The sequence below is a fragment of the Gorilla gorilla genome, chromosome 10 (assembly GCF_029281585.2).
Source record: "Gorilla gorilla gorilla isolate KB3781 chromosome 10, NHGRI_mGorGor1-v2.1_pri, whole genome shotgun sequence".
Taxonomy (NCBI): domain Eukaryota; kingdom Metazoa; phylum Chordata; class Mammalia; order Primates; family Hominidae; genus Gorilla; species Gorilla gorilla.
In genome coordinates this window covers 20,062,620-20,086,803 of record NC_073234.2, presented here as the reverse complement: position 1 = coordinate 20,086,803, position 24,184 = coordinate 20,062,620, and the positions used below count along the sequence as shown (strand labels likewise).

At 48.0% G+C, this 24,184-nt stretch overlaps 1 protein-coding gene across 1 annotated transcript; it reads left to right on the top strand.

Annotated features, from left to right (window-relative positions):
• Positions 1–4,048: 4,048 nt before the first annotated feature.
• On the top strand, positions 4,049–15,909 carry FGF6 (fibroblast growth factor 6). The gene is made up of 3 exons (XM_004052526.2): positions 4,049–4,639; positions 5,628–5,731; positions 15,488–15,909. Exons 1-3 carry the CDS (start codon positions 4,294–4,296, stop codon positions 15,662–15,664), a joined length of 627 nt encoding a protein of 208 aa, XP_004052574.1. The 5' UTR covers positions 4,049–4,293; the 3' UTR covers positions 15,665–15,909.
• Positions 15,910–24,184: the final 8,275 nt, after the last annotated feature.

Here is a 24,184-nt window from a genome sequence, read left to right as displayed (position 1 = left end):
GAAATTCCACATGAGTTGGAAGAAGCAAGAACTAGGGAAATGTGGATTATAACTGTTAATGGCTCCCACTGTGTAAGTGGGTGAGGCCTGGGAAAAGTTGAGTTCTACTAGGAAAGTACAAAGTTTAGGTTTCCCCAGGGAATAGCTAGCAAGATAATGGCTGGCTTGTCTTTGCAGAAGTCCAACCTGGACACTGTTGATCAGTTGAAACTGTTTCTCTTGAATTCTCCCTCATGTAGCAAGTTTATGAGCTGCAAATGTCCCTCTTTGCTCAGGCCTAGGGCGGGAATCCTTCCTCGATCCTCATCTCTACACATGTCCATCTCATGCCAATTAAATCCTGTGAGCAATCTCTACCACTAAAAAACCAGGGATAGGTGCAGAGCTGCCTGTCTGAGCAAGATGGGGAGGAGATACAGGGAGGCTTCAAGGCCACTGTGCCAAGCTCACACAAAGACAGACTTTGAGACAAAAGAGACAAAGACACTAAGCACAAACAGCTATTTTGTTTTCCACCTTATCATTTTCCACATTTTCCAAATTATCTATAGAAAAAGGCAAATGCTAGTTTTTCAAAACCAAATGTAAAAAGTACAAGTAAGCACAGCTTTTCACAATCTACGTGGATGAGGCTCATCTGAGTTTTATGTGCTTTCCCTTTTGGTCACCCATCAGGCATTTGATCCCGATTATGTAACACAAAGCAGTCACAGAGAGCAACCACCTGATGTGACGGAGGGAGTTCTGCCATGCAGATGATGCGGAAGGTTGGTGTGGCTAAGCATTGCCAAATCTGACAAATCTGTATTTTGTGGTATCCCCCTTGGGGACAAGGACCCTGTTGTGGAAGGAGATAGACATTAACGTATTTTCCCACTCACCTCCACTGGATCTTGGCTCATCCAGCGAGAGTGATTGACAATCCCCAAAGGCTGTTGGCCAACTATTTGCAAGAGGGGTCCATGGAGAGAGGCCTCTTCCACCTGTTACTCTTTTCTCTATCACGTCACATCCATAGGGGTCCCTAAGCCCCAAGAGAAGGGTCAAGTGCAAATCTGGTAAGCCAAGAAGACCTAGCAGTTGTCAACCTAATTAGCCTTCAGGAAAAATATATGGCTATATGAGCACAGTAAAGTTGCTATAGAGACAGGCAGGGGAGGTACATTCAGAACAGGGCCTCATCGCATCACCCGATAAAAATAAGACCCAGGCTTTTTAATAGCATGAATTACTTAAGTTTTAAATTTAACAGGGGATGACACCAAGGCTCTCACTGGTTTTCAGAACATTTGAGGAATCTGGGCTGCCTGCTTCTGCATATGTTAGCAGCCATCACAACATATGCTGTGGTGGATGGCAATGAAGAACTGGAAGCCCACGTGTCTCTCCCACACCGTGAGATGAGAGATGGTCTTTCTCACTTTGGGTTTGTCCTCTTTAATTGGGTGAGAGATTTTCAATGTGTTTCAGGGAAATTTCTGGGAAATAGCTATACTGCGCTCTGCACTGGGCCAGTTGTATGTATTATTGCTAGTCACTGTAACAACCTTAGGAAGTAATGATATCATTTTGCAGATGACAAAATAAGCTCAGAGAGGTCCAGAACTTTCCTAAGGTCACACAGCTACTAAATGGTGGAGTTGAGATTCAAATCCAGGTGTCCCCATTCCAAAGCCCATTGCTTTATGAGACATCAACCACAACCTCTGCACAGAGGGAATCCAGGATGAGATGAATCTAAGGAGCGTTACCATTTTTACTGGTATATGGCATGGACCTTGTTATAGTTTAATCTCTCTCCTAAGGCAGTCCCAAAGTGGATGGGTTCCAAGAAATTCCACAGAGATTCTGAGCTCTGCTGGTGAGCACCTCTCCGATTATCCAAGGCAAGTGTTAACTTCAGACTGACTTCTCCTTACCATCCAACATGTTTCTGGACCGTCTCTTCCCTAAGTGAGGACCACCAGCATAATTAACACAAGATTCCAAACAACATCACTGAGGAAGTGTCCCCACTGCTCTTGCATCCATGAAAGCTTAACTATATGAAACCCAGCTGGAAATCCAAAGTGAAGTTCTTTTTGTTGACAACTTTGTCTTCGGATTATTCATGAACCTTTTACTTTGCAGAAGGATTTTTAAAAACAGTTTTCCAACAAAGGCCTACATAGTAGACTCAATCTGAGCCTATAAGGCAACATCTTTCCTCATGGGAAATGGCAGTGCTGGTGATGATGAGATTGGGTATGGGACAACGGCAGTGGAAGGGAGAGGAAGCCAATGGGGAAGTCAGGGGGCCCGTGGTGACAGTAGGAACAAGTGGTGCCTATGTCCCTCCCCATTCAGTTTACCAGCTGAGGGTAAAGACAGACATCTGGGCTTCACAGGATTTGAGAAGGCATGTCTAGGGCAACACTGAAACACATGGCTTGACAGAAATTTGAACCAAAGCATCGAACCCAGTGAACGAGGCAGAAGGGCAGAGAGAAGGCAGGTAGAAGCCACAGACCAGAGGCTGGGACCCAGGGCACAGCAGAAGGTTTAGAATCAGAGGGAAGGCGGTGGTGCCTCAGTAGAGTCCTTGGACCATGGAACTCACCCCAGGAGCTTTTCCAGGCTGCCTGCAGCCTGCAATGTGGGTGTAGAGTGTGGCTGAGGGAGCTGCCTGCTGAGACCAGCTCTACTGCTCAGGACACTCAAATCCATCTGTATGCCACTGTCATCACCCCACACATACTCCCTCCAATCCCAGCACAATCAGTGCTAATGTCTCACCAACAGATTAAGACCTGGATTGAAGTACAAGAAACAGGATTTTTAACTCAAGTTAATTCAATTCCCCGGCGAGCCTTGTTAACTTATTCACCCTCAGAGACGTATTAATAGTTCCGTCTTATATTGTATAGCAATTTGTGCAGTGAGTTTTCTGGTAGCTTTACATTTTTTTTCTCACTTCAGTTAGACATGTAATCTATTTAAAAGTAATATGGGAATAAGATAAATGAGTGTAGGAATAACTTCCTGGCAGAAATATTTTTACTAGTTTCTGAGTGTAATATCAGCCCAGCAAAAGTTATCTGCAAATACAGAAGTTCCCATGTACATCAAAGACACCTAAGTTTTTTTTAACAAATAAATCATTTTATGCTACTGAAATAACTCTATGATGTGCTGTTGGCATTTAAGGAGCTAAACAGACTCTATGGGCCAGCCAACTTCTACTGCAAGCATTAGACATGCACAGGCTTTAGACTCAGGCACACCTTAGAAGTTCTGGCTTTGCTACTTATTAGCTGTGGTAACTCGGGCAGGTCATTTAACCTCTCTAAGCCTCAACTTCCTCATCTGTGAAATGGGAATAATATCAGTCACATGCCAGGGATAAATCCAGGGGGGAGAATGGCCAGGGGGCTGTGTCAAAGGCCAGACACAACTTCCACCCCAGGTGAATGTCGGGACCAGGACAGTGAGCAGGCAAACCTTGCCCTTGCCCTCCTTCCCTCCACAATCTTAAAGCTCCTTGAACAACCCCCATCCCCACCCCCCTGAGAATGTCTGTGCCCTCCTGCTGAAAGGGTTTGGCCTTTCAGTGTTCCCCTCCACCATGAGCTGTTTCCATGAAAAGATCTCAAGGGTGACTTGAGGCTACAGTCATCACTACCACAAGCCTTTTCCCATCCCTGCCTCTACCTATTGCCCTCTAAATAAGGAAGCCAGCACTGCCAGGCAAAGAACTTCTGCCCAATATGGGTCCTGGGTGGCCTCTCTCCTCTCTCTTTCCCTGGGCCCCCAGCCAGCTCCCCCCTCCCCCAGAGATGCTCCCTGCTCACTTCATTCCTGCCTCATAGTTGGAATGACAGTGGCTCCCAGAACCCCTGGGGAGTGTGGAGGGTGATGGGGGTCTGGGGAGGCAGCCAGGCCCAAGAGCAGGTTAATGTTACAGCCCTGGATAAGTGAGCTGGGCGGGTTGACGTCAGGGCGATGATGGGTGGAGGGGAGGGCCGGGCTGCTGAAGCAACTATAAAGATAGGTCAAATCAAATATCATCAACTAGGGACGGAGCAAGCGGGCGAGCTAGAGAGCGTCCCCGAGCCATGGTCTCTACCGGCCGCGGCTCAGCCTGGGTCCCTCTGCTCTCAACCCGAGTGCCCGATGGAGGCTTTGGTTTCATGTCAGCAGCCTTCATCTGCCTTCCAAAAATAAGCCCCTGCCGCCATGCCGGAGGGAGAAAAACAAGAAGGGCGGTATTTTTAGGGCCATTAATTCTGACCACGTGCCTGAGAGGCAAGGTGGATGGCCCTGGGACAGAAACTGTTCATCACTATGTCCCGGGGAGCAGGACGTCTGCAGGGCACGCTGTGGGCTCTCGTCTTCCTAGGCATCCTAGTGGGCATGGTGGTGCCCTCGCCTGCAGGCACCCGTGCCAACAACACGCTGCTGGACTCGAGGGGCTGGGGCACCCTGTTGTCCAGGTCTCGCGCCGGGCTAGCTGGAGAGATCGCCGGGGTGAACTGGGAAAGTGGCTATTTGGTGGGGATCAAGCGGCAGCGGAGGCTCTACTGCAACGTGGGCATCGGCTTTCACCTCCAGGTGCTCCCCGACGGCCGGATCAGCGGGACCCACGAGGAGAACCCCTACAGTGAGTGCCAGCTGCAGCCAGTCGGGACGCTTGGGGGTTTGGGCTCATGCAGGGCTAAAAGGTGAAGGGGCCCTGCTCTAGTGGACAGGATGCACGATAAAGGGGGCAGAAATGCTGCTTACCACTTAGATGATTCCACGTGACCCTGCCTGGGTGCAAGCTCAATATACTGTGGTCCAAGCATCCTGGTGTCCTTTGCCATCGCCTTGGTTAGATCCTCAGTGGCACTAACTATTTCAGCATTACTGGCCCATCTGATGCCTTGTAAGACCACTAGGAACCGTTAGTCTGGGAAGCCCCCAAGGCCTGGGTAGGGAGAATCAGTTAGTATACTTGGATCAAATTTGACACAAGCTCATTTTTATTCAGCTTCTTTCTTGGAGAAGGAAGGGAAATTCAATTGCAAAATGTCCAACTGAAGCACATCCTTCTTTTTATTTCAGCGGCTCCCTCTGTCCCCAGGTTCTTATCCTGCAAGCTGCCTGCAAGCTGCCAGCTTGCTGTATGGTTAGTCTCCTATCCAAGAAAGGATGGGGGCTGCAGGATCCAAGAAAGCCATCAGCTATGGTGTGGCTGCTGTGTTTTCAAGATTAAGTGGGCTGAGATTTGTTGAAACATGTAGAGTACACATTAAGAAGAATAATAATAATCAGAATTTACTTTTTTACTCAAGTCAAGGACCTCAAGTAATTATGTCAGTGAAAGCCCAGATTCAAAGCTCATCTTAAATAGATAGCTAAGTGGTCACTGCAGCCCCTAACTCTGCTATCAGAACCTTCCCTTGCAGAACTGGATTTCTAACAGCACAATGGCAGCACTCGATGAGTCCAGCAGCCAGGGTCTCCTAGAGTTAGAGGGATCATGGGTGGGGTGATGAAGAGTCTGGCTTTCTAGGAGAAGGGGGATGGACTGAGATGCCCTTGTCGGCTCAAGTTCCCACTCTGATTTGCACAAGCCTTAGGTAATGTGGCCCCCCTTTCTTTGTCAGGCCTGCTGGAAATTTCCACCGTGGAGCGAGGCGTGGTGAGTCTCTTTGGAGTGAGAAGTGCCCTCTTCATTGCCATGAACAGTAAAGGAAGATTGTACGCAACGGTGAGTTCACCAGGCCGGGGAAGTGCCAGGTTTACAAGGCTTGATGCTTACACAGTTGAAGAAAATAATATGAAATGCTGAGTAGAGAAGTGACTATCTAAATGGGAAAGGAAAGGCTGTGAGAGGAGCCTGTGAAAGGGAGGGGCCTTGCAGCTTGTGCTTCTTCAGCCTCACGGGTGATTGTCCTCTGCCCTGGCCCGTGCTTCTTCTGTTCCCACCTGCCGGACGGAGCCTGTGTGCTTAAATGGAAACCACAGCTCAGGGAGCCCGTGGGCCAGAGGGAAACCCACATTCTGGCATCCAGGCTTGTGAGCAGGTGTGATTCCCTGCACTGGCGAGGCCCCGAGAGCAAACCTGTCTCTCTGCCTGGGTGTGCTGCTCCATGACACGCGCCCTGCAAGATGCCCCAGCCTCATGCGCAGCAGGAGGAGTGGAATGGGAGGCTATTTTCATCCTCATCAGTGTGCTGAGATTCTGCACTAGGGTTTTCAATCCTCTGGTCTCCGATCATGTAAGCTAGAGAAGCAGCCTACCCATTATACACTTTAGGCTGGTACCAGTCCCACCCATTCCCATCCCCACCCCCATAGGTCACCCCTGGGAGTGCCAATGCTGGCACTTGGGTTAATGCAACCAGCTTCTAAGCACATTGACCAAACCCTCTGCTCTCACTGACCTACTCTTTCCTGCAGCCCTCGGCCCATCATTTGGCTTATTCCAAAATATGGCGGGGCAAACATCCCGATGAGGCTGAAGAGATGGAGAGTTCCTTTGACAGAAATAAGCAAGCTAAAAAGGAAGACCTCAGAGCAGGCCTCAAAAAATATCAAAGTTATTTATGGGGAGGGTGTGGAGGGCTGATCTACTGCCCCTTGGAGGATAAACTGAGGACTGGGATGTGAAGAAATAGATCCAGGACTGGCACTGGGTCCCAGGGGAGCTGTCCCAACAGAGGAGGTCTATGAAATACAAGAACGGGTTCACCAGGTGGCCTCCGCCCCATACTCTTTAGTGCTAACATCTCTCAGTCTGGGTTGGTTTATGTGGACATACGGCATGCATTACAATCAGTGGGTCTCCCACACGGGTCTGTGGACAGTTTGCATCTCTGTCACCTTGGAAACTTGTTAAAAGTATGGATTTCCAGGTACCTACCTAGGAGATTCTTATTCAACAGAGCTGGGATGTGGGTCTGGAAATCCGTTTGTTTTTGTATTTTAAATTTGCCAGGTGTTTCTGAGGAACAGGCAGGCTTGGGGGTCAGCAGGCTACATGGCCTCTGGAGGGCAGGGGACCACCCACTCCCCATGTTACACTGAACCTGAGAGCTGGAGGGCGAGTGAGATGAGACAGAAGAGACATATCCTTGTCACCGCTCTCTGGGAAAGTGATGGTGAGGACAGGAAGAGGCCTGGGACCGACCCAGGTTTTGGTTGAGCAGGTTTCCCCTCTGCAGGGTGGGGCATCCCAAAGAATCCCTTCCTTCCAGCCTGCATAATGCCCGGAATCCCATAGGGTCGGGAGAGCCGGGAATTTGGGCTGTTGGCTGTGGGACTCCATGCAAGCAAGGGACGTTTTAGCAAGTAAATCTCCTGGGAGAAAGCACAAATTTCATCAACTCTTCTTTCTCCTTGTCACCTTTATCAACAAACCATTTATTACTTTTTTCTTCCTACCCAGAAAGGAATTTAATTGTGGGGAGGAGAAAATGCACAAATATAGAGGAAATTTACCCACTTCCCACTTTCAATCTCTTGGCCCTGGAAGGAGAAGCTGGGAAAGGCTCGGGAAGGGAATACATGATTTAACCATCAGAGAAAGCGCCACAAAGGGGGGAAGAGCATTCAGAATAGCAAAAAGGAAAGGAGGCTGACTCCTAATGCCTGAAACCCACCACCCCACCCCCAGCCCTCACTCTGCAGCACCGTTACTGGCTGATGACTTCAAAGGGGGTTAAGCAGGTTGATGAACCGCTGGGCTCACTAAACGAGCAGAGTCCAGGAGAAAGGAAGACTTCTGGGAAAAGACCCGGCGCCCTTCACCTCTGCCCTCCCACCCCTCCTACCTTCACCCTCAGTAGCATTTGGCCAAAGAGCATCTTCTCCAGGGAGGGAGATTCTCCTCCCTGGACCTCAGGGCCAGCCGGGCCTGCACACAGAGAGTGGGGCTGGACAGCTGTGCCCCAAGCCTGGGGCACCTGACGTTTTGTGTGGCTCAGGACCAGATGCTCCTGAGCAACTTCTACCCCTCCCTCTCCGCCCCTCAGAGGCCGTTATCACAGTCTAAAAAAACAATTGCCAACTGATCCCCGGAGCCAGGAAGACTCCTGCTGGGTGATGATTTCATTCACACTATTTCCTTTTAAGCCCCCGGAGCTGCCTCATCTCCCAGGCTCAGCTGCTACTGCCAGTTCATGGGATTTCTCATGGGTGGGGGAGGGAAACTGGGCTGGGGCTGAGGTGTTGGTGAGGGGGACAAGGCAACGACTCGTGGGCAGAGAATAAGGGCCAAGGAAACCTGGCTAGAAGTGGCTTCACACATGTCTGTCTCCTGGAAAGAGGGGTGTGGAGGCTCAGGGCAGTTTGCCAGGCCCTCCTTTAGACAATATAAACAGCTGCCCTGCCCTGAGCACTAGCCTACTGCTTGTGCTAGGATTCACAGGCTGCAGAGGGCTTTACGAGCATGATCTCACAGCACCCCTAGGAGGTGCATTTGATCTTCATCCTCCCTGTGCAGCTGCGGACACCGGGTCTCCAGGGTCACACGTCCAGCCACAGCTGTGTGCAGCCCTGTTTCAGGGCTCCGCGACCCGAGTTCCAATTCCTGGCCAACCTACCCTCCAGCTACTCGTCTTACTTTGGGCAACGTCACTGAACTTCTCTAGGCCTGGATCTCTGCTCTCTGAGGATGAGGCAGAAATCAGTGAATTCTAGCCCCCTTGGTCCCCTTTGAAATTCAGAAAACAAAATATCAAGGATCTCCACCTGACAGTGGTTCTATTAGAATCCTTTAGTTGAGAAAAACATATACTAGTAAAAAGATACCAGCAATTCGGTCATGCTTTCAAGTGATTTCAGTTTTACTAAGAAGAGTCGCATTTACATCCTTTTCGTCAACAGTATGACAATGTGCAAAGGACAAAATTGATTTCCCCCAAAGACCTTTGATTATTATCTGGGGCATTACATTGGGGCATTATTATCTGGGGCACTGCATTATTATCTGGGGCATCACAAGGCTGGGAGGACCAGCCTTGCCTTGGCTCAGCTGCCACTGTAGCAGAAAACAGCACTCCCGAGGGAATGGGTTGAAGGACACCCACCATGAGGAAGTGCTGGGAGATGGGGCTGGAGAGCAGCGGGAGGCGCATGCCCTTATGCGGGGCCTGAGGCTCTGCATACAAATCCCCGCCTGCTACAAAGAGCTGCACTGGAGTGAGAAGAATGAAACACCTGATGAAAACACTTTCCAACATTCCTAAATCAACAGTGCAATTGTGTGCTAGGAAAAAGGGTTGAAAAATGCAGGCATCTTCAGAGCTGACGATATTTCAGCTAAAGACAGGAAAAGCAGCAGTCAGGGGCTGCAGAAGAAAGTCTTAGGACAAAGAGTTGGTTTATTTTTCCTTCTTGCCCACATCCTTCCACCCCATCCTTCTCCATCCAAAACACACTGCCAGGAGGAACAGGGACAAATGGCCCCAGCGGGCACAGGATGAAGATGTTTAAAAGCAGGATTAGATCCTCGTTGGTCCAAGTGACTTAGCTCTAAAGGCAAGAGGGTGGCTGTCTTGTCCACCTCACACTTTGGAGGCACCTCTACCCCATGGATATGCTTGCTCCTCTGCGAAATGCCCTTCTCCATAGTGAGTGCCAAATGCATATAAGTCTGAATAGACCTACATGGAATTGAAGACATTGTCATGCTGGGGCTTGAACCCGGCAGGTCCAGGAAATGTGACCCAGTGGAATGATTTTCATTTGTTCAAGTAATCATATACAGTAGCTGCTTTTATGAACATGGCGTTCACTTGGCTTGAGTGCATTCTTCACCAGAGCTGAGGGGCCAACACTCCCAAGCCATGAGAACTCAAAGCTCAGGGCTCTGATGAAGATGAATTAAGGGGCTGGGTCTTGAACAGCACTCTGGGCATCGGGAAAATCCCATCAGCCTGAAGCATTCAGAAAAAATGCATTATCTCTCCTTCATGCCACAGGCCTCCTGGCCTTCCAATCCCCACAGATGTGGGTGCTGAGGGCGGAGGAGAAAGAGCAGCAAGGGGAAGGTTAGGGCTTCTAACACAAGCTTCATCTACTAATTGTCTTTTTTCACTTTAGTTTTGTACAGGATTCTGGGGAAGGCCAGGGATATGAGACAAGCTAGAGAAAAGGGCGGAATGGAAAGAAAAAAAAGTAGTAAACTTAAAAAAAATAGAAACAGAAAAAAAAAGTGTGTATGTTGAGGGGGAGTGGATTTGAATGATCCAAAATCGAATGACCAGAGAAGCAAAGTACAATCTACGCATCCATGGTCATGCACGCTTAAACAATCATGTGTTAGGAGATCCAGACGTTTAGAAGAGGCTGGGTTCTCAAATGGACACATTCTAGGCACGGGGAAGTGGGCAATGGCTTGAGAGTTTCTTGTCCAAGTCACTCAGTTCCTCCCACTTCCCCTTCCTCCACCTCAAGATTTCACTTCCTCACTAGAGCTTGCAAACAACACATGAAACCTCTCCCTTCCTTAACCACCATCCAGATCAGAAATAAATTCTCTGGAACTGACTGGGCGGGTTACTCTCCAGGGACATACAAAGTTAGAACAGGGGGGAGGCTGGTGGGTGGAGAGGGGCCGTGACCCAATAAGAAGGAGACCACCAGTTTCTGATCAAAATGTTTTCTCGCTTCGTTTCCTGGCCCATCTGCTACCCTAAATTCCCTTCCCACTTTAAATAATTTACGTACTTGACTAGGTAACACAGGAACATGTTTTAAGGAGAAAAAAGTATCAAAGAATATTGTATGGAAAGTCTCACTCCTACCATTGTCTTGAAGCCACTGAGTTCCTCCCTAGAGGCAGCCACAGTTACCAGTGTTTCATTCCATTATATCGTTCCAGAAATAGCTAACGCACACGTGCACACACCGGTATCATCTTTTTTTAAAAATCACACAAACAGGAGCACACTATGCTAACACTTTTTCAAACCTTGTGTCTTCACTTAGCAATGTATCTTTGAGGCCATTTCATGCATTACAGAGAGGCTTCTTATCTTTTCAAGGCTTATAGAATTCCATCATGTGGATCTACCATAATTGAGTTAGTTACTCCTCTCTCTCTCTTTTTTTTTTTTTTTTTTTTTTTTTTTTTGAGATAGAGTCTCGCTCTGTCACCAGGCTGGAGTGCGGTCTTGGCTCACTGCAATCTCCACCTCCCCGGTCCAAGAGATGCCCCTGCCTTAGCCTCCCAAGTAGCTGGGACTACAGGCATGCACCACCATGCCCAGCTAATTTTTTGTATTTTGGTAGAGATGTGGTTTCACCATGTTGACCAGGATGGTCTCAATCTCCTGACCTCGTGATCCACCCACCTTGGCCTCCCAAAGTGCTGGGATTACAGGCACGAGCCACCTCAGCTACTCCTCTCTTAATAGATACATTGTTTTTGGTCTTTTGTTATTTAATGCTGTAGTAACTTTTGTGCGTGTGTGGGAAGATATCAGTAAGATAAATTTCTAGGAGTGGAATTGCTGATCAGTTGCTATATTCATCCTTTATTCTGGTAGATGCTGCCAAATTGCTCTTTATAGAGATTATAACAGTATACACATCAGAGGACATTAAATGAGAATTCCTAGTTTCTGTGCCCTCACTAATGAGAGCATAGTGTCAAACGCTTTTCTCTTTGAAATCTGGCCACTAAAAATGGGATCTCACAGTTATAACTTACATTTCTCTTATTAGGCATATTCTCTTCTGCTCAAATGCCATTGATAGTTCTTTTCCTGGGAATTTTCTGTTTTATAAATGCTGTTCATTCTCCAGTGAGTTTAGGGTTCTGAATATAGTAACAAAATGTATTCTTTGACATATGTGTATTGTACATATTTTCATCCAGTTTACCATTTCTGTTCTTCTTTTAAGGTAATATTTTTCAAGTAGAAGACTAATTTATTACTTTTTAAAAATGGTTTTAATTTTTTTTGTCCTGATTAGAAAGATGTTCCTGATTCTGAGTTTATTAAAAAAAACTTTTTCTGGATTTTAATGGTTCTTTTTTTTTACATTTGAATCTTTACTCCTTTTGGAATTTATTTTGATGTAAGGGATAAAGTCATACACATCAAACTTTATTATCATTATAATGAAATACCATTCAGTTGTTCCAACACCATGTTTTCTCTAGTGATTTAAAATAACACTTTTACTTTATATTCATTTCAGATTCATTTCATTTTACATCCATGTATGTGTTGGGATCTACTGCTGGACTCTATTTTGTTCATTGACCTGTACTGGACTTCTCATTAGTGTAGCTTTACTTGGAATGCTTCAGTCAGTTCTGAGCTGAATTTTTCCTGGTGCTGCTGCTCCCAAGCTTGCCCACCAACAACTGAAGTCCTGTGCACAGGGCAGGAAACCAGGGTCCAGAGAGGCTCCTAATGAGGGGTCGTGGTTCAGAGCCAGCGTCAGCCTCTGCCCTTCCTCTCGCTTCCTGCTCTTCCATGCAAGCTTACTGTCTCCCAGGCACTCCGTCAAAAACCGCAGAGCTTAAAAGCTAAATTGTCCAGTAACCCACAGCAAGTCTTATGGGACTGGTGATCCAGGGTAAGGCAGTCTTTTGAGGCTTTTAATGTAAAGTAGTTCATTATTTACTTGGAGAAGAATACTACTACTACTAATTTGTTTTTAATTCTACTGTATAGCAAGCATTGTTCCCAGGACTTTCCATGCATTATTTCAATTAATGCTTACTCCAGTTCTATGACACAATTTTTCTTACTGTTCTTACTTCACAGATGAGGGAATTGAAGCTTTAGAGGTTAAATGATTTCCCCAGGCTCACGTAGCTAAGAGGCTATTGTCATCAGTCTAACCTTAAAGCTGTGGCACAAATATGTTCTTGACCTACATTGATTAGTTCATCCTTTTTACCTTTAGGACATCCCTTCATTCATCCATTCCACAAATATTCACTGAGCATCCTAACGAGGAAAACAGGAAAGCTTATGAAAAACCCACCCCCCTGGTGTGGCATTAACCTGTTGACGTGGCTAGTGAACGCCTTCACATTTATCTCAAGCAAGTTAACATCAGTGAAAGTGCTTTGTAAATAAGCTGCAAGCATGAGAGAAGAAGATGGGGAAAACGTATGAGGGCAGTTTCACCGTGTTCCCATAGGCAAGGCTGTCCCCTCGCCCACGCTCACATCACATTGAAAGAGCCACCCATGCAGGGGTCTCCTTATGTTTCAGTGCTGTCCTTATTTACTTATTTATTTATTCTTGAGACAGGGCCTCACTCTGTCACCCAGGCTGGAGTGCGGCGGAGCGATCATGGCTCACTGCAGCCTCGACCTCAAGCGGTTCTCCCACCTCAGCCTCCAGAGTAGCTGGGACTACAGGCATGCGCCATCATACCTGCCTTTTTTTTTTTTTTTTAAGCTTTTGTAGAGACAAGGTCTTGCTATGTTGCCTAGGTTCCTCTCAAACTCCTGGGCTCAAGTGATCCTCCTGCCTTGGCCTCCCAAAGTACTGGATTACAGGTGTGAGCCACTGAAACCAGCCGTGTTGTCGCTATTAAACCAGCATCCACTCAGCATCATGTACCAAGCAAGACACAGTCCTCATCTCAGGGATCTTGGAGTCTATTGGGAAAGAAAGTATGGCTGTTCTAAATGTTGCCAGAGAGGTCCACTGAAAGGGCTCTGGGAGTCTTGGGGCCCTGAGGAGCAAGCTACTAACCAGCCCTTCAGAACAGCAAGAGGTTCTCGTCCAGCTACACTGCCAGCAAGATGGGACACTAGCACTACGATTCCTTTACAGAAGGTCAGAGGACACCTCTGGCACAGCCCAGTAGCCATCGAGCGGGTTTTTTTTATACTCAAGCAAGAAGGAGTCAGAAGTTATCCTCCACCCATTTCTCATTCTATATTTCTTTTCAAGAGTAGATCCTGGGTCTCTGGCTCCCACCTCACTCTCTGTTCTTCTAGCCCCAACCCAGCTGCTTCCCCACAAGAGCAGGAATTCCCCGCATACTCCCTTAGGGCAGCCACCCAGGCAGGTTACAGAGGAAAGAGGAGGACTTGGGGTGATGTACTGGGAATGAATCTGTGCATGTGAGACAGGAAGTCCAGGGTTCATGTGACAGGAAGTCCAGCGTTCATGTGCCAGGAAGTCCAGCGTTCATGTGACAGGAAGTCCAGCGTTCATGTTCTGAACAGGTGGTCCACACACACTCTACAAAATTAGCATGGAAAGGGCCATTTTTTTGTTGGTCCCAGGCTCCTTGGCCTCACCTGTCACATTGGGAACCAGGTCCTTTTCCCCGTAAAAATTCCTGCTCCTCACCATTTCTGTTCCTGCATGTCCCTGGAGAACTATGATTGTCTTGGACAGCAGTCCCCAGCCTTTTTGGCACCAGGGACCAGTTTCATGGAAGACTATTTCCATGGACAGGGTGAGTGATGGGGACATGAGGGGATGGTTTGGGGATGAAACTGTTCCACCTCAGATCATCAGGCATTAGTTAGATTCTCAGAAGGAGCAGGCAACCCAGATCCCTCACATGCAAAGTTCACAACAGGGTTCTTGCTCCTATGAGAATCTAATGCCACTGCTGATCTGACAGGAGGTGGAGCTCAGGTGGTCTTGCAGGCAATAGGGAGTGGCTGGAAAACAAATGAAGCTTCGCTCACCCACCGCTCACCTCCTGCTGTACAGCCCGGGTCCCGCACGGGTATGGGCCGCTGACTGGTATGGGTCTGCAGCCTGGGGGTCGGGGACCCCTGGTCTAGGAGGTACCAGACCTCTTCTAGACTCAAAGTCAAAACTGAGAATAGGCCTTTTTGAGGGATAGAAAACTTGGGACTTAAACCAGGAAAGACAGACTGAGGAACCACAAGCAGAAAGAAAGAGACAGGCAGTGCTGGAAAGGGCTTAAGAGATCACTTGTGTCTCCTCCCCCTCCACCAACTGCCTCTCTCCTTCTTCCCCCACCACACACAGTCTTCGGAAAAGAGAACTGAGGCTGCAAGGGGAGGAACCTGCCCAAGGTCACACAATTAGGAAGTAGAAAAGTCACGAAATAGCACCCTGAGCTCTCATCCCTGCTCCAGTAGACTCCCTCTCAGAGTGGACTTGAGAAAACAGCTTGTGTCATTTCCTGGTCTGTTCTTTGAATGGAATAAGTTACCATCTAGGGACTTAGTAGAAACTACTCTGGAAGTCAGGACACCTGAGTGGTAGAGCCTCAGCTCTACCCCCATGTGGCACAGACCATCCCCTGTGTCCCTGGGCCTTGGTTTCCTTATCGTAAAGGAGGGAAGGTGAGAGGAAACCATGAGAGCCTGCAGCCTCTTCCCATCCTAACCTTTCACCATTCTGTTCACCCAGGATGCTCAGACCTCACGGTGGTTGTCTCACAAAGAGAAGGGAAGGGCACCTGGCAGAGGGGCCTACTCTCTGTGGCCCAGCTGGCATCTGCAGCACTCCTCATTTGTAACCCAGTCTCTGCTGTTTGCCCATGTCTTCCACAGCCCAGCTTCCAAGAAGAATGCAAGTTCAGAGAAACCCTCCTGCCCAACAATTACAACGCCTACGAGTCAGACTTGTACCGAGGGACCTACATCGCCCTGAGCAAATACGGACGGGTAAAGCGGGGCAGCAAGGTGTCTCCGATAATGACTGTCACTCATTTCCTTCCCAGGATCTAAGGACCCACAAAAGAAGGCTCACAGATTTAAAGCAGCATCTGTTCTATTGGAATTTTGCACAAGCGAATAATTCCCCTTGCCCTCCATGGCTTCTGAATCAGGCTTATCTTGTGCTTGGGGAGACCCCAGTTGTTTTCCTTGGCCACTGGACCCCACGGCATGTAGCCCATTCAAATGAGGGCTAAAATCAGCAACTTTAGAATGGCAATTTATCCCATGCTCTGACCTCCCTTGAGGAGAGAAGGTATCGGTGACACCTGTGGAATGTGACTGTGTGCACAGGAAAAGGCCAGGGTAGGAGTTTGTGTGCATTGTTGTATATCCATACAGCTTTATACACATTCTCAGAGCAATGGCATTTCAAAGCATCAGGTTTCTTTCTCCTAGCATCATCGCTGCAGGAATCTGCCTGTAAGAATGTCACTTGTCAAACCAGCAGGATTGATGTATGCTCCCATTCTGCCTCTTTCCAATCATCTTTCCATTCAGAGGCCACACTAACTACATGGGTTGCACAGGTCAGCAGGGAGCAGCTGTCCTCAAAGTGCAGAGACGGCAGAGTGAGAGGGTGTGAGGCTGAACTGCAAACCAGAAAGAGAGTGATCAGGCACTTCAAGCTTCCTGCCAGAGAGGGCTCTAGAGACACTGGGATGAACTGTCAGGGAAGCTGGGGGAGAAGCGGTTCCCTTCTTGGAGGAAAGGGGTAGAGCAGCATCTAGGGCAGCTGAGGAAGGCTTGTGGAGGCAGCAGAAGGGACTGGATGTTCTAGGAGAGCCCCTCTGCCTGGAGAACTCAGGCTGTGTGTGGCTCCAGGAACAAGCAGGGGCCAGGCTGCCTGCCCATAACGTTTCCTCACTTTGAACTGGTCTTATTTTAACCTCAGATGACAAGGATCCTAATAATGGCAACCTCTTTGGCGAGGAGTAGGGGGACAAAATAGGGCATGAAGGAAGTAGAGAGGCTTTGGACTACAGATGGTAATTCCTCTCCAACTATGTCCAAGAAACGCACCCAAGTTCTCATCTGATACCCTCACTTCCTTCTTGCTCATCCTCATCTCACATACGCGCTGTGCCTGGATGCAGCAGAATGGGCACCGTGACCTCCAGAGTTTGTGCTCTCTTCCTCCCTGCAGTAGAAGAGGAGTGATAATCCCACGGAGTCAAGCAGCCAAGCTGAAGCAGCTCATTGCTGCACAGTGCCTTCTGCCTCCTGTCCTTTGAGAATATTTAAAGCAGAGGTTCCCCAAGTGACTATAAATGTTGTCTGCCCGGAGCCTTCAGATTCCTGAACCATTGGAATGTTCCTAAATCTGAAACCAGAGAGAGCCATATCAGAGTGCAAATATTTTTGGCATATGTGAACCATCGAGTTACAAAATGACCTGACGCCCTCTGCGACTCTTGGGGGCCCCGGCCTGCAAGACAATCCCTCATCTGTTGCAAATACCTTCATCTTCAACATACCTCGCTATTTGCAGTTGCATCCATCTATAGATAGATCTGGGTTGAGGGATTCTGAGCTGAAGATGGGAGGTTGGCAATTGAAGGGGGAGACACCTTACCGGCCACCTCCTCTGCCCTGCAAATGTCAGGGAGGACATGTGCTGGGTGAGGAGGAAAAGGCCACACCCAGGTACATGAAGATGGAAGAGACTGTAGAAGCCCCGGAACACGTGTGCACACGGCCGACCCTTGGATATTGTAGAAAAGGGAGAAAACTGGTCCATCTTGATTCCGTGGAATGTTGAAGTGTGGGTCTGCTTGGAGGCGGGGATAAAGCTCTCCACTGTTTTTTGGAGCGTCTTGTCCAGTGCAATCAGTCTCTTGAACAGGGTCCATCAGAAATGCAGGCACTCCAAACCTGAGGTGCATATCAGTTCCTAGTGGAGCTTGGAATGTGGGATGGCTGGCGGATGGTGTGACTGTGATCCAGAGAAAAAAGGAGAAGGAAGTTTTAGGTCCCATAGCATGCTTTCCTTTTTTCCAAGATCTTTCAGCTCACGTGGCATGAAAGGAGCCATCTTCAAGAGAGTCTCCAAAGCCTTGGGCTGCCAGCCCTGTCCTTCATCTCTCTAGAGGATCATAACCTTGCTCAAATCCTGGCAAGGCATTTCCCCAAATGTCCACTTTCACTTTTCATGCTAGGAGTGGGAAGGAGAAGCTACGAAATGCCTACGATCAAGCACGTATGATATTGATGAAATGCCTACGATCAAGCACGCATGATATTGAGCCACTGCATAGCAGTTGCACCCGCACCGGTTAGGAGGGGCTGGGTGTCTGTCTAACTGGTACCAGGGCCCATGCTGTATCAATTGCTAAGTATTTGGGGGTTGTTTGTTTATTTGTTTGTGACAGGGTCTCGCTCTGTCACCCGGGCTGGAGTGCAGTAGTGTGATCTCGGCTCACTGTAACCTCCACCTCCCAGGCTCAAGCGATTCTCCTTCCTCAGCCTCCCAAGTAGCTGGGACTACAGGTCCAGCTGATTTTATATTTATTTTTGGAGAGATAGGGTTTTGCCATATTGGCCAGGCTGGTCTTGAACGCCTGTGCTCAAGCAATTCACTCGCCTCAGCCTCCCAAACTGTTGGAATTGCAGGCATGAGCCACGACACCTAGCTGGTTGCTAAGTATTTTGAATACCACCTTTGGATGCAGGTATGTGTGGGTGACTCTTTCAAATCCTTCCCATGCAAAGGAATTCTCTCAAGGGCTTTCTGTTTTCCTGTAAGTGACTTAGACTTAAGAAAAGTCAATCCCCATCTACAGAAGTGAGCTAAGGGACAAGACCAGAGTAAGATCAGCAGGATGCATTTCAGTCCCTTCTCTCCAGCTTCCGTTTCTGTGCCCGGGCATGGAGAGTTGTTTCCTATCTGGTCACATGTCCACTGAGTCCTGAATTCAGTTGTCAGGCCCATTGGCTCCCAAAGGCTGCAGAAGACACTGCTATACGCAGGGGAGCCAGAGTGGACCCCACTTTCCCACTGAGGGTGCACTGAGACTTGGGCCCTCCGTCCCCCAAGTGCGGAGCAATGAGCCTGGTTTATAGAGTTTTGTAGCTAAGTCACCTCTCTTTCATCCTGACTCTTCTTTGGCAGCTCCATGCAAACTTGGAGTTCCAAGGGCCAAGAGGCTGTTTTATTCTCTCTTCAAGAGCAAAGAATAAAGAGGAGAGCAGCACATCTGCACACTCTTCAAGATGCACTTCTCAGCTGTAGCCATAGAGGTTAGCTTAGAAGCAATGGGGCAGCCTCAGGCTCCTTGTAAAACCTCCACCCGTTTCAGGGCAATGGATGAACCTCATAGGAAACCAGAAAACTCCAAATGCCTTGTTCAAGCTGTTGATTATGTTTATTTCATCATTCACTGCCTTGTAACACCCCTTCCCTTCCCACTTCCCATACATTTTTGAACCTCTCGGGAAAGCAGCATGTAATTTTCTAATTCATACCCTACCATCATCCTCCACAGCCTTCCCCTCTGCTGCCACATCCCACAGTGCCCTAATACACATGCCAAGCCCTTGGTCAGGGCCAGTCTATGGCCTAACAAAAAGAACATTTTCTTCTGCCATCTGATTCAGGGTACAAACCTCTCTCCTCTTTTTTTTTTTTTTTTTTTTTTTTTTATGAGACAGAGTCTCGCTCTGTCACCCAGGCTGGAGTGCAGTGGCGTGATCTTGGCTCACTGCAACCTTCGCCTCCAGGGTCCACACCATTCTCCTGCCTCAGCCTCCCAAGTAGCTGGGACTACAGGCGCCCGCCACCACACCTGGCTAATTTTTTGTATTTTCAGTAGAGATGGGGTTTCACCGTGCTAGCCAGGATGGTCTCGATCTCCTGACCTCGTGATCTGCCCGCCTCGGCCTCCCAAAGTTCTGAGATTACAGGCGTGACCCACTGCACCCGGCCAAACCTCTCTCCTCTTTAGACATACAGATACCTCTCCTGCCCAGAAACCCAGGCCTGAAATTCTCTCCAGACCTCATCCTGTCCTGGGCAGTTTGCAATTCTCCTTCAATGCTGGCTCTGGGCCACTTTCTTGTCCTAGACCTCAGACCCTTCAAGTTCTTGTTCTATGCAAGTCCTGAGAGAAAAAAGAAATAGGAGAGTCCATGAGCTATAGTTCTCCTTTCTCCCCTTGTCCACTGCCTTTGCCCATTCTGTGCCACAGTCACTGGTGCAAACATATCTACTAAATGCACATCTACAAATGTCCTCCAAGACACGAGGATCTCCCCTCTGCCCTCTATCTCCTTCTGTCCCTTTCATGTGGACACAAGCTAGAAAACTTCATTGGCCAGGTAGCGGTGGCTCATGCCTGTAATCCCAGCACTTTGGGAGACTGAGATGGGCGGATCACGAGGTCAGGAGATCGAGACTACCCTGGCTAACATGGTGAAACCCCGTCTCTACTAAAAATACAAAAAAAAAATAGCTGGGCCTGGTGGCGGGCACCTGTAGTCCCAGCTACTCGGGAGGCTGAGGCAGGAGAATGGCATGAACCCAGGAGGCGGAGCTTGTAGTGAGCCAAGGTTGCACCACTGCACTCCAGCCTGGGTGACAGAGCGAGACTCTGTCTCAAAAAATAAAAATAAAAAAAGAAAACTCCTTCATCCTTCTATCCCAATGTTTTTCCTCAAAGACTCTGGGTCAGCTGTCACTGAGGAAGCATTCTCTGCCACTTACCATGCCTGTGTCTACAAAGTGGGTCTCTAATACTTGCTCGTCCCCTGAAGGAACCAGCCACTCATTCTGCTACCTCCCTGCAAAACTCCAAAGAGAGGAATGTTTGGGACAAGGCCAGAAGAATAGAGAGAAATACTCCAGTCTCTGCTCACATCTGAGTTGATGCTTCCTCTTCCCAGAACAGGTGGAGGATGCGATTATGCCCCAAGCAGGTCCTGAATCTGGTCCATCATGCAGATAGCCAATGCAGAACCATGTTTGTATACCTCATTGAACGACTGAAATTCTGGCACCAGAGAGCTGTGTCCTGCGTGGTTTCCTCTTTCTGTAAATCGCTGAGTACCTCAGGCTGGTCCCAGGGTAGAGCTGCCCTCCAGCCTAGGCACAGCGCATAGCACAACCCAGATGCTGTTCGGTCATGTGGTTGTGAAATGTGATACCTCTATTTTTTTAATATGTATGTGCCATGCACAAACCATATCATGTTCCAGCAAAAAGTAAAAGGTCTTTTTCTACATTTCTCTAAACTCTTTGACTCCACTCCTCCTATTAAAACTGACAACAAATCTCTGGGTTGTCATTGATTTTCCTCTTGATTCTTTCCCCCCTTGCAGGAAGGCAGACAAAGAGAACCCGAAAGCACCGATTCATGGTGCTCTTGATTACTAAGGCAGGAAGAAGTCCTGTGGCGTACTCAGTCCAACTACCCTGTAGCTTGCCAATGGGGAAATTGGCCCAGGAGGGTGAAGACAGCGATGGAAGACTATAGCGAGGCAGCATCCCTCTTCCTTTTCTGCCTTGGTCAAAACCAAATATACACATTCTGTGACTATAGAGTTCATTCATTCATTTATTCACCCATCAAGATATACTGAGTTCCTCAACCCTGCCCCGGACTAGGCTAGGTTTCTGGGATACACATGTGAACAAGGTAGATGCAGTCCCCATGCTCTCATTAACTTGCATTACAAAAAATCACCCAAGAGCACGTTAAGACATAGATCTCCAAGTCCCACTCCCAGATTTTCTGACGATGCCCAGGAGTCTACACGTTTAATACACATCCCAGGTGGGTCTGACGTTGAAGCACCCATCTAGTAGGATGACTGGGATGGCAGGACATTTGAGCTGGGAGAGACTATAAATTATGCCACCTTTTTATAGGTTAAATAAAAAGAAAGAAGATGACTGGAGAGTTTAAGTCACGAGGATCCCACAGCCTCCTGAGTTTCCTCCCTCCCTTCACACTGCCCGCTTCCTGAGCTTCCTGTCATCAGCCCTGTCATCTCCGTGCCATGTTCCTGCTGTGGCCACCCCCACTCTCTCGCCCCTTTCATGCCGTCTCTGGGGGTGATCCCAATGTACCTTCAGTCGAGCAACTCTGGGTTCCAAATAAATCTATGTTCTCTTGGAAGAAGAGCTGCCTGGTCCTTTGGACTCTGCACCTCATTCCTGTATTATTTATGCAATTAATATTTCTAACACCCTATTATGCAGCAGAAACCACTCAGGGCCCTGGGAATATCACTGTGAAAACTATATATGGGTTTATAAACTGGCAAGGAAGACAGACATTAAAAAAACAATTACAGCAAAATAGGCCAGGCGCAGCGGCTCATGCCCGTAATCCCAGCACTTTGGGAGGCCGAGGTGGGCGGATCACATGAGGCCAGGAGTTCGAGACCAGCCTGGCCAACATGGTAAGAACTCATCTCTACTGAAAATACAAAAATTAGCCAGGCCTGGTGGTGGGTGCCTGTAATCCCAGCTACTCAGGAGGCTGAGGCAGGAGAATCACTTGAACCCAGGAGGCAGGGGTTGCCGTGAGCCGAGATCACGCCACTGCATTCCAGCCTAGGTGACAGAGCAAGACTCCGTCTCAGGGTGGAGAAAATAAAAATAAAAAATAAGGCCGGGCGCAGTGGCTCAAGCCTGTAATCCCAGCACTTTGGAAGGCCGAGGTGGGCGGATCACCTGAGGTCGGGAGTTCGAAACCAGCCTGACCAACATGGAGAAACCCCGCCTCCATTAAAAATACAAAATTAGCCAAGCGTGGTGGCGCATGCCTGTAATCCCAGCTACTTGGGAGGCTGAGGCAGGAGAATTGCTTGAACCTGGGAGGCAGAAGTTGTGGTGAGCCAAGACCACGCCATTGGACTCTAGCCTGGGCAAGAAGAGTGAAACTCCGTCTAAATGAATAAATAAATAAAAATAAAAATAAATGAATAAATAAATAAAATAATTACAGCAAAACGTAATGAGCAGCACAAAAGAGAAACTTCAAGCATATTACGGAAGCATAGAACAGGGTTAGGACCTCCTGTTGGTGGATGAGAGAATCCATCCTTGGGAAGGCTGAGCTCTGAAGGGTCTCAGCCAGATTTAGGGCAGGGGTGGGGGCTGGCAGGCAGGGGAAGAATGTTGTGAGGAAGGAAGGATGCAGCAGGTAGAAAAATATGGTCCCTGTAAGGATTTAAGCAGCATCAGTATTGTATCCAGAATGAGAAGAGCATGGGCAGGATGGAGCTCAAGACAGGTGGACAGGAACTGTATCCCGGAGCACTGGGAAGCTATGTTAACACGCTTGAATTTTTTAAAATTTTGCATATCATACAATTCACCCTTAGTGTATAACTCAATGAGTTTTAGGTAAAGTTACCATCACCATAAATCAGTTTTAGAGCATCTCATTACTCCTTTAAGACCCTTCAAGCACATTTTTTAAATTATGTACTTATTTATTTCAGAGACGAGGTGTCTCTGTGTCCCAGGCTGGAGTGCAGGGGCACAATCATAGCTCAGTGCAGCCTTGAACTCCCAGGCTCAAGCAATCCTCCCGCCTCAGCCTCCTGCATAGCTGGGACCACAGACAAGCACCACCACAAACAGCTAGTTAAAAAAAAATTTTTTTTTTGAGATGAGGGCTCATTATGTTCTTCATGCACATTGAATCCCCTCCTCCCTGCTTTCACCCCGGCTACCACAGATCTACTTTCTGTTTCCGTCGTTTTCCCTTTTCTGGATATTTCCTGTAGTCACACAATATGCAGTCTCTTTAGAGGAGCTTGAATTTTAATCTGAAAACACTGAGAGGCCCTTAGTGAGGTTTAAGAAGTAACAAGACCAGGCCGGGCATGGTGGCTGATGCCTGTAATCCCAGCACTTTGGGAGGCCGAAGCAGAAGGCTCACTTGAGTTCGGGAGTTCAAGACCAGCCTGGGCCACATGGAAAAACTCTGTCTCTACTAAAAAGACAAAAATTAGCCCGGCAGGGTGGCAAGCACCTGTAATTGCAGCACTTTGGAGGCTGAGGTGGTGGATCACTTGAGGTCAGGAGTTCAAGGCCAACATGGTGAAACCCCATCTCTACTAAAAATGCAAAAAATTAGCCGGGTGTGGTGGCATGAGCCTGTGTCAGAGGTGTTTGAACCACAGTGATTCCCTCTTGAGTGAGGGCTAGGAAAATGAGGCTGCGACTGCTGGGCCGCATTCCTAGGAAGTTAGGTATTCCTAGCCTCCAGATGTTTATGGTTAAGGGAACAGATTGATATTTAATAAACACACGCAGACTTTGGTCTATAGGATGTCTATAGGATGATTGGACTGTAGATGAATACAGTAGGTGTATTCATCTGCAGTAGACTAGATGAATCAGAGTGTCCTGATATCCTGATATCTTGAGAACAAAAACATTCCTAATTTTGCTTTAAAGATAATAATATTGATTCTTGCAACACATAGTAATTAAGAAAATTAATCCTTCATCAGAAACCCTTATAGCAAAACACATCTCCCCATGATCTGTTTTTATCCTATGTATAACTGAGTATT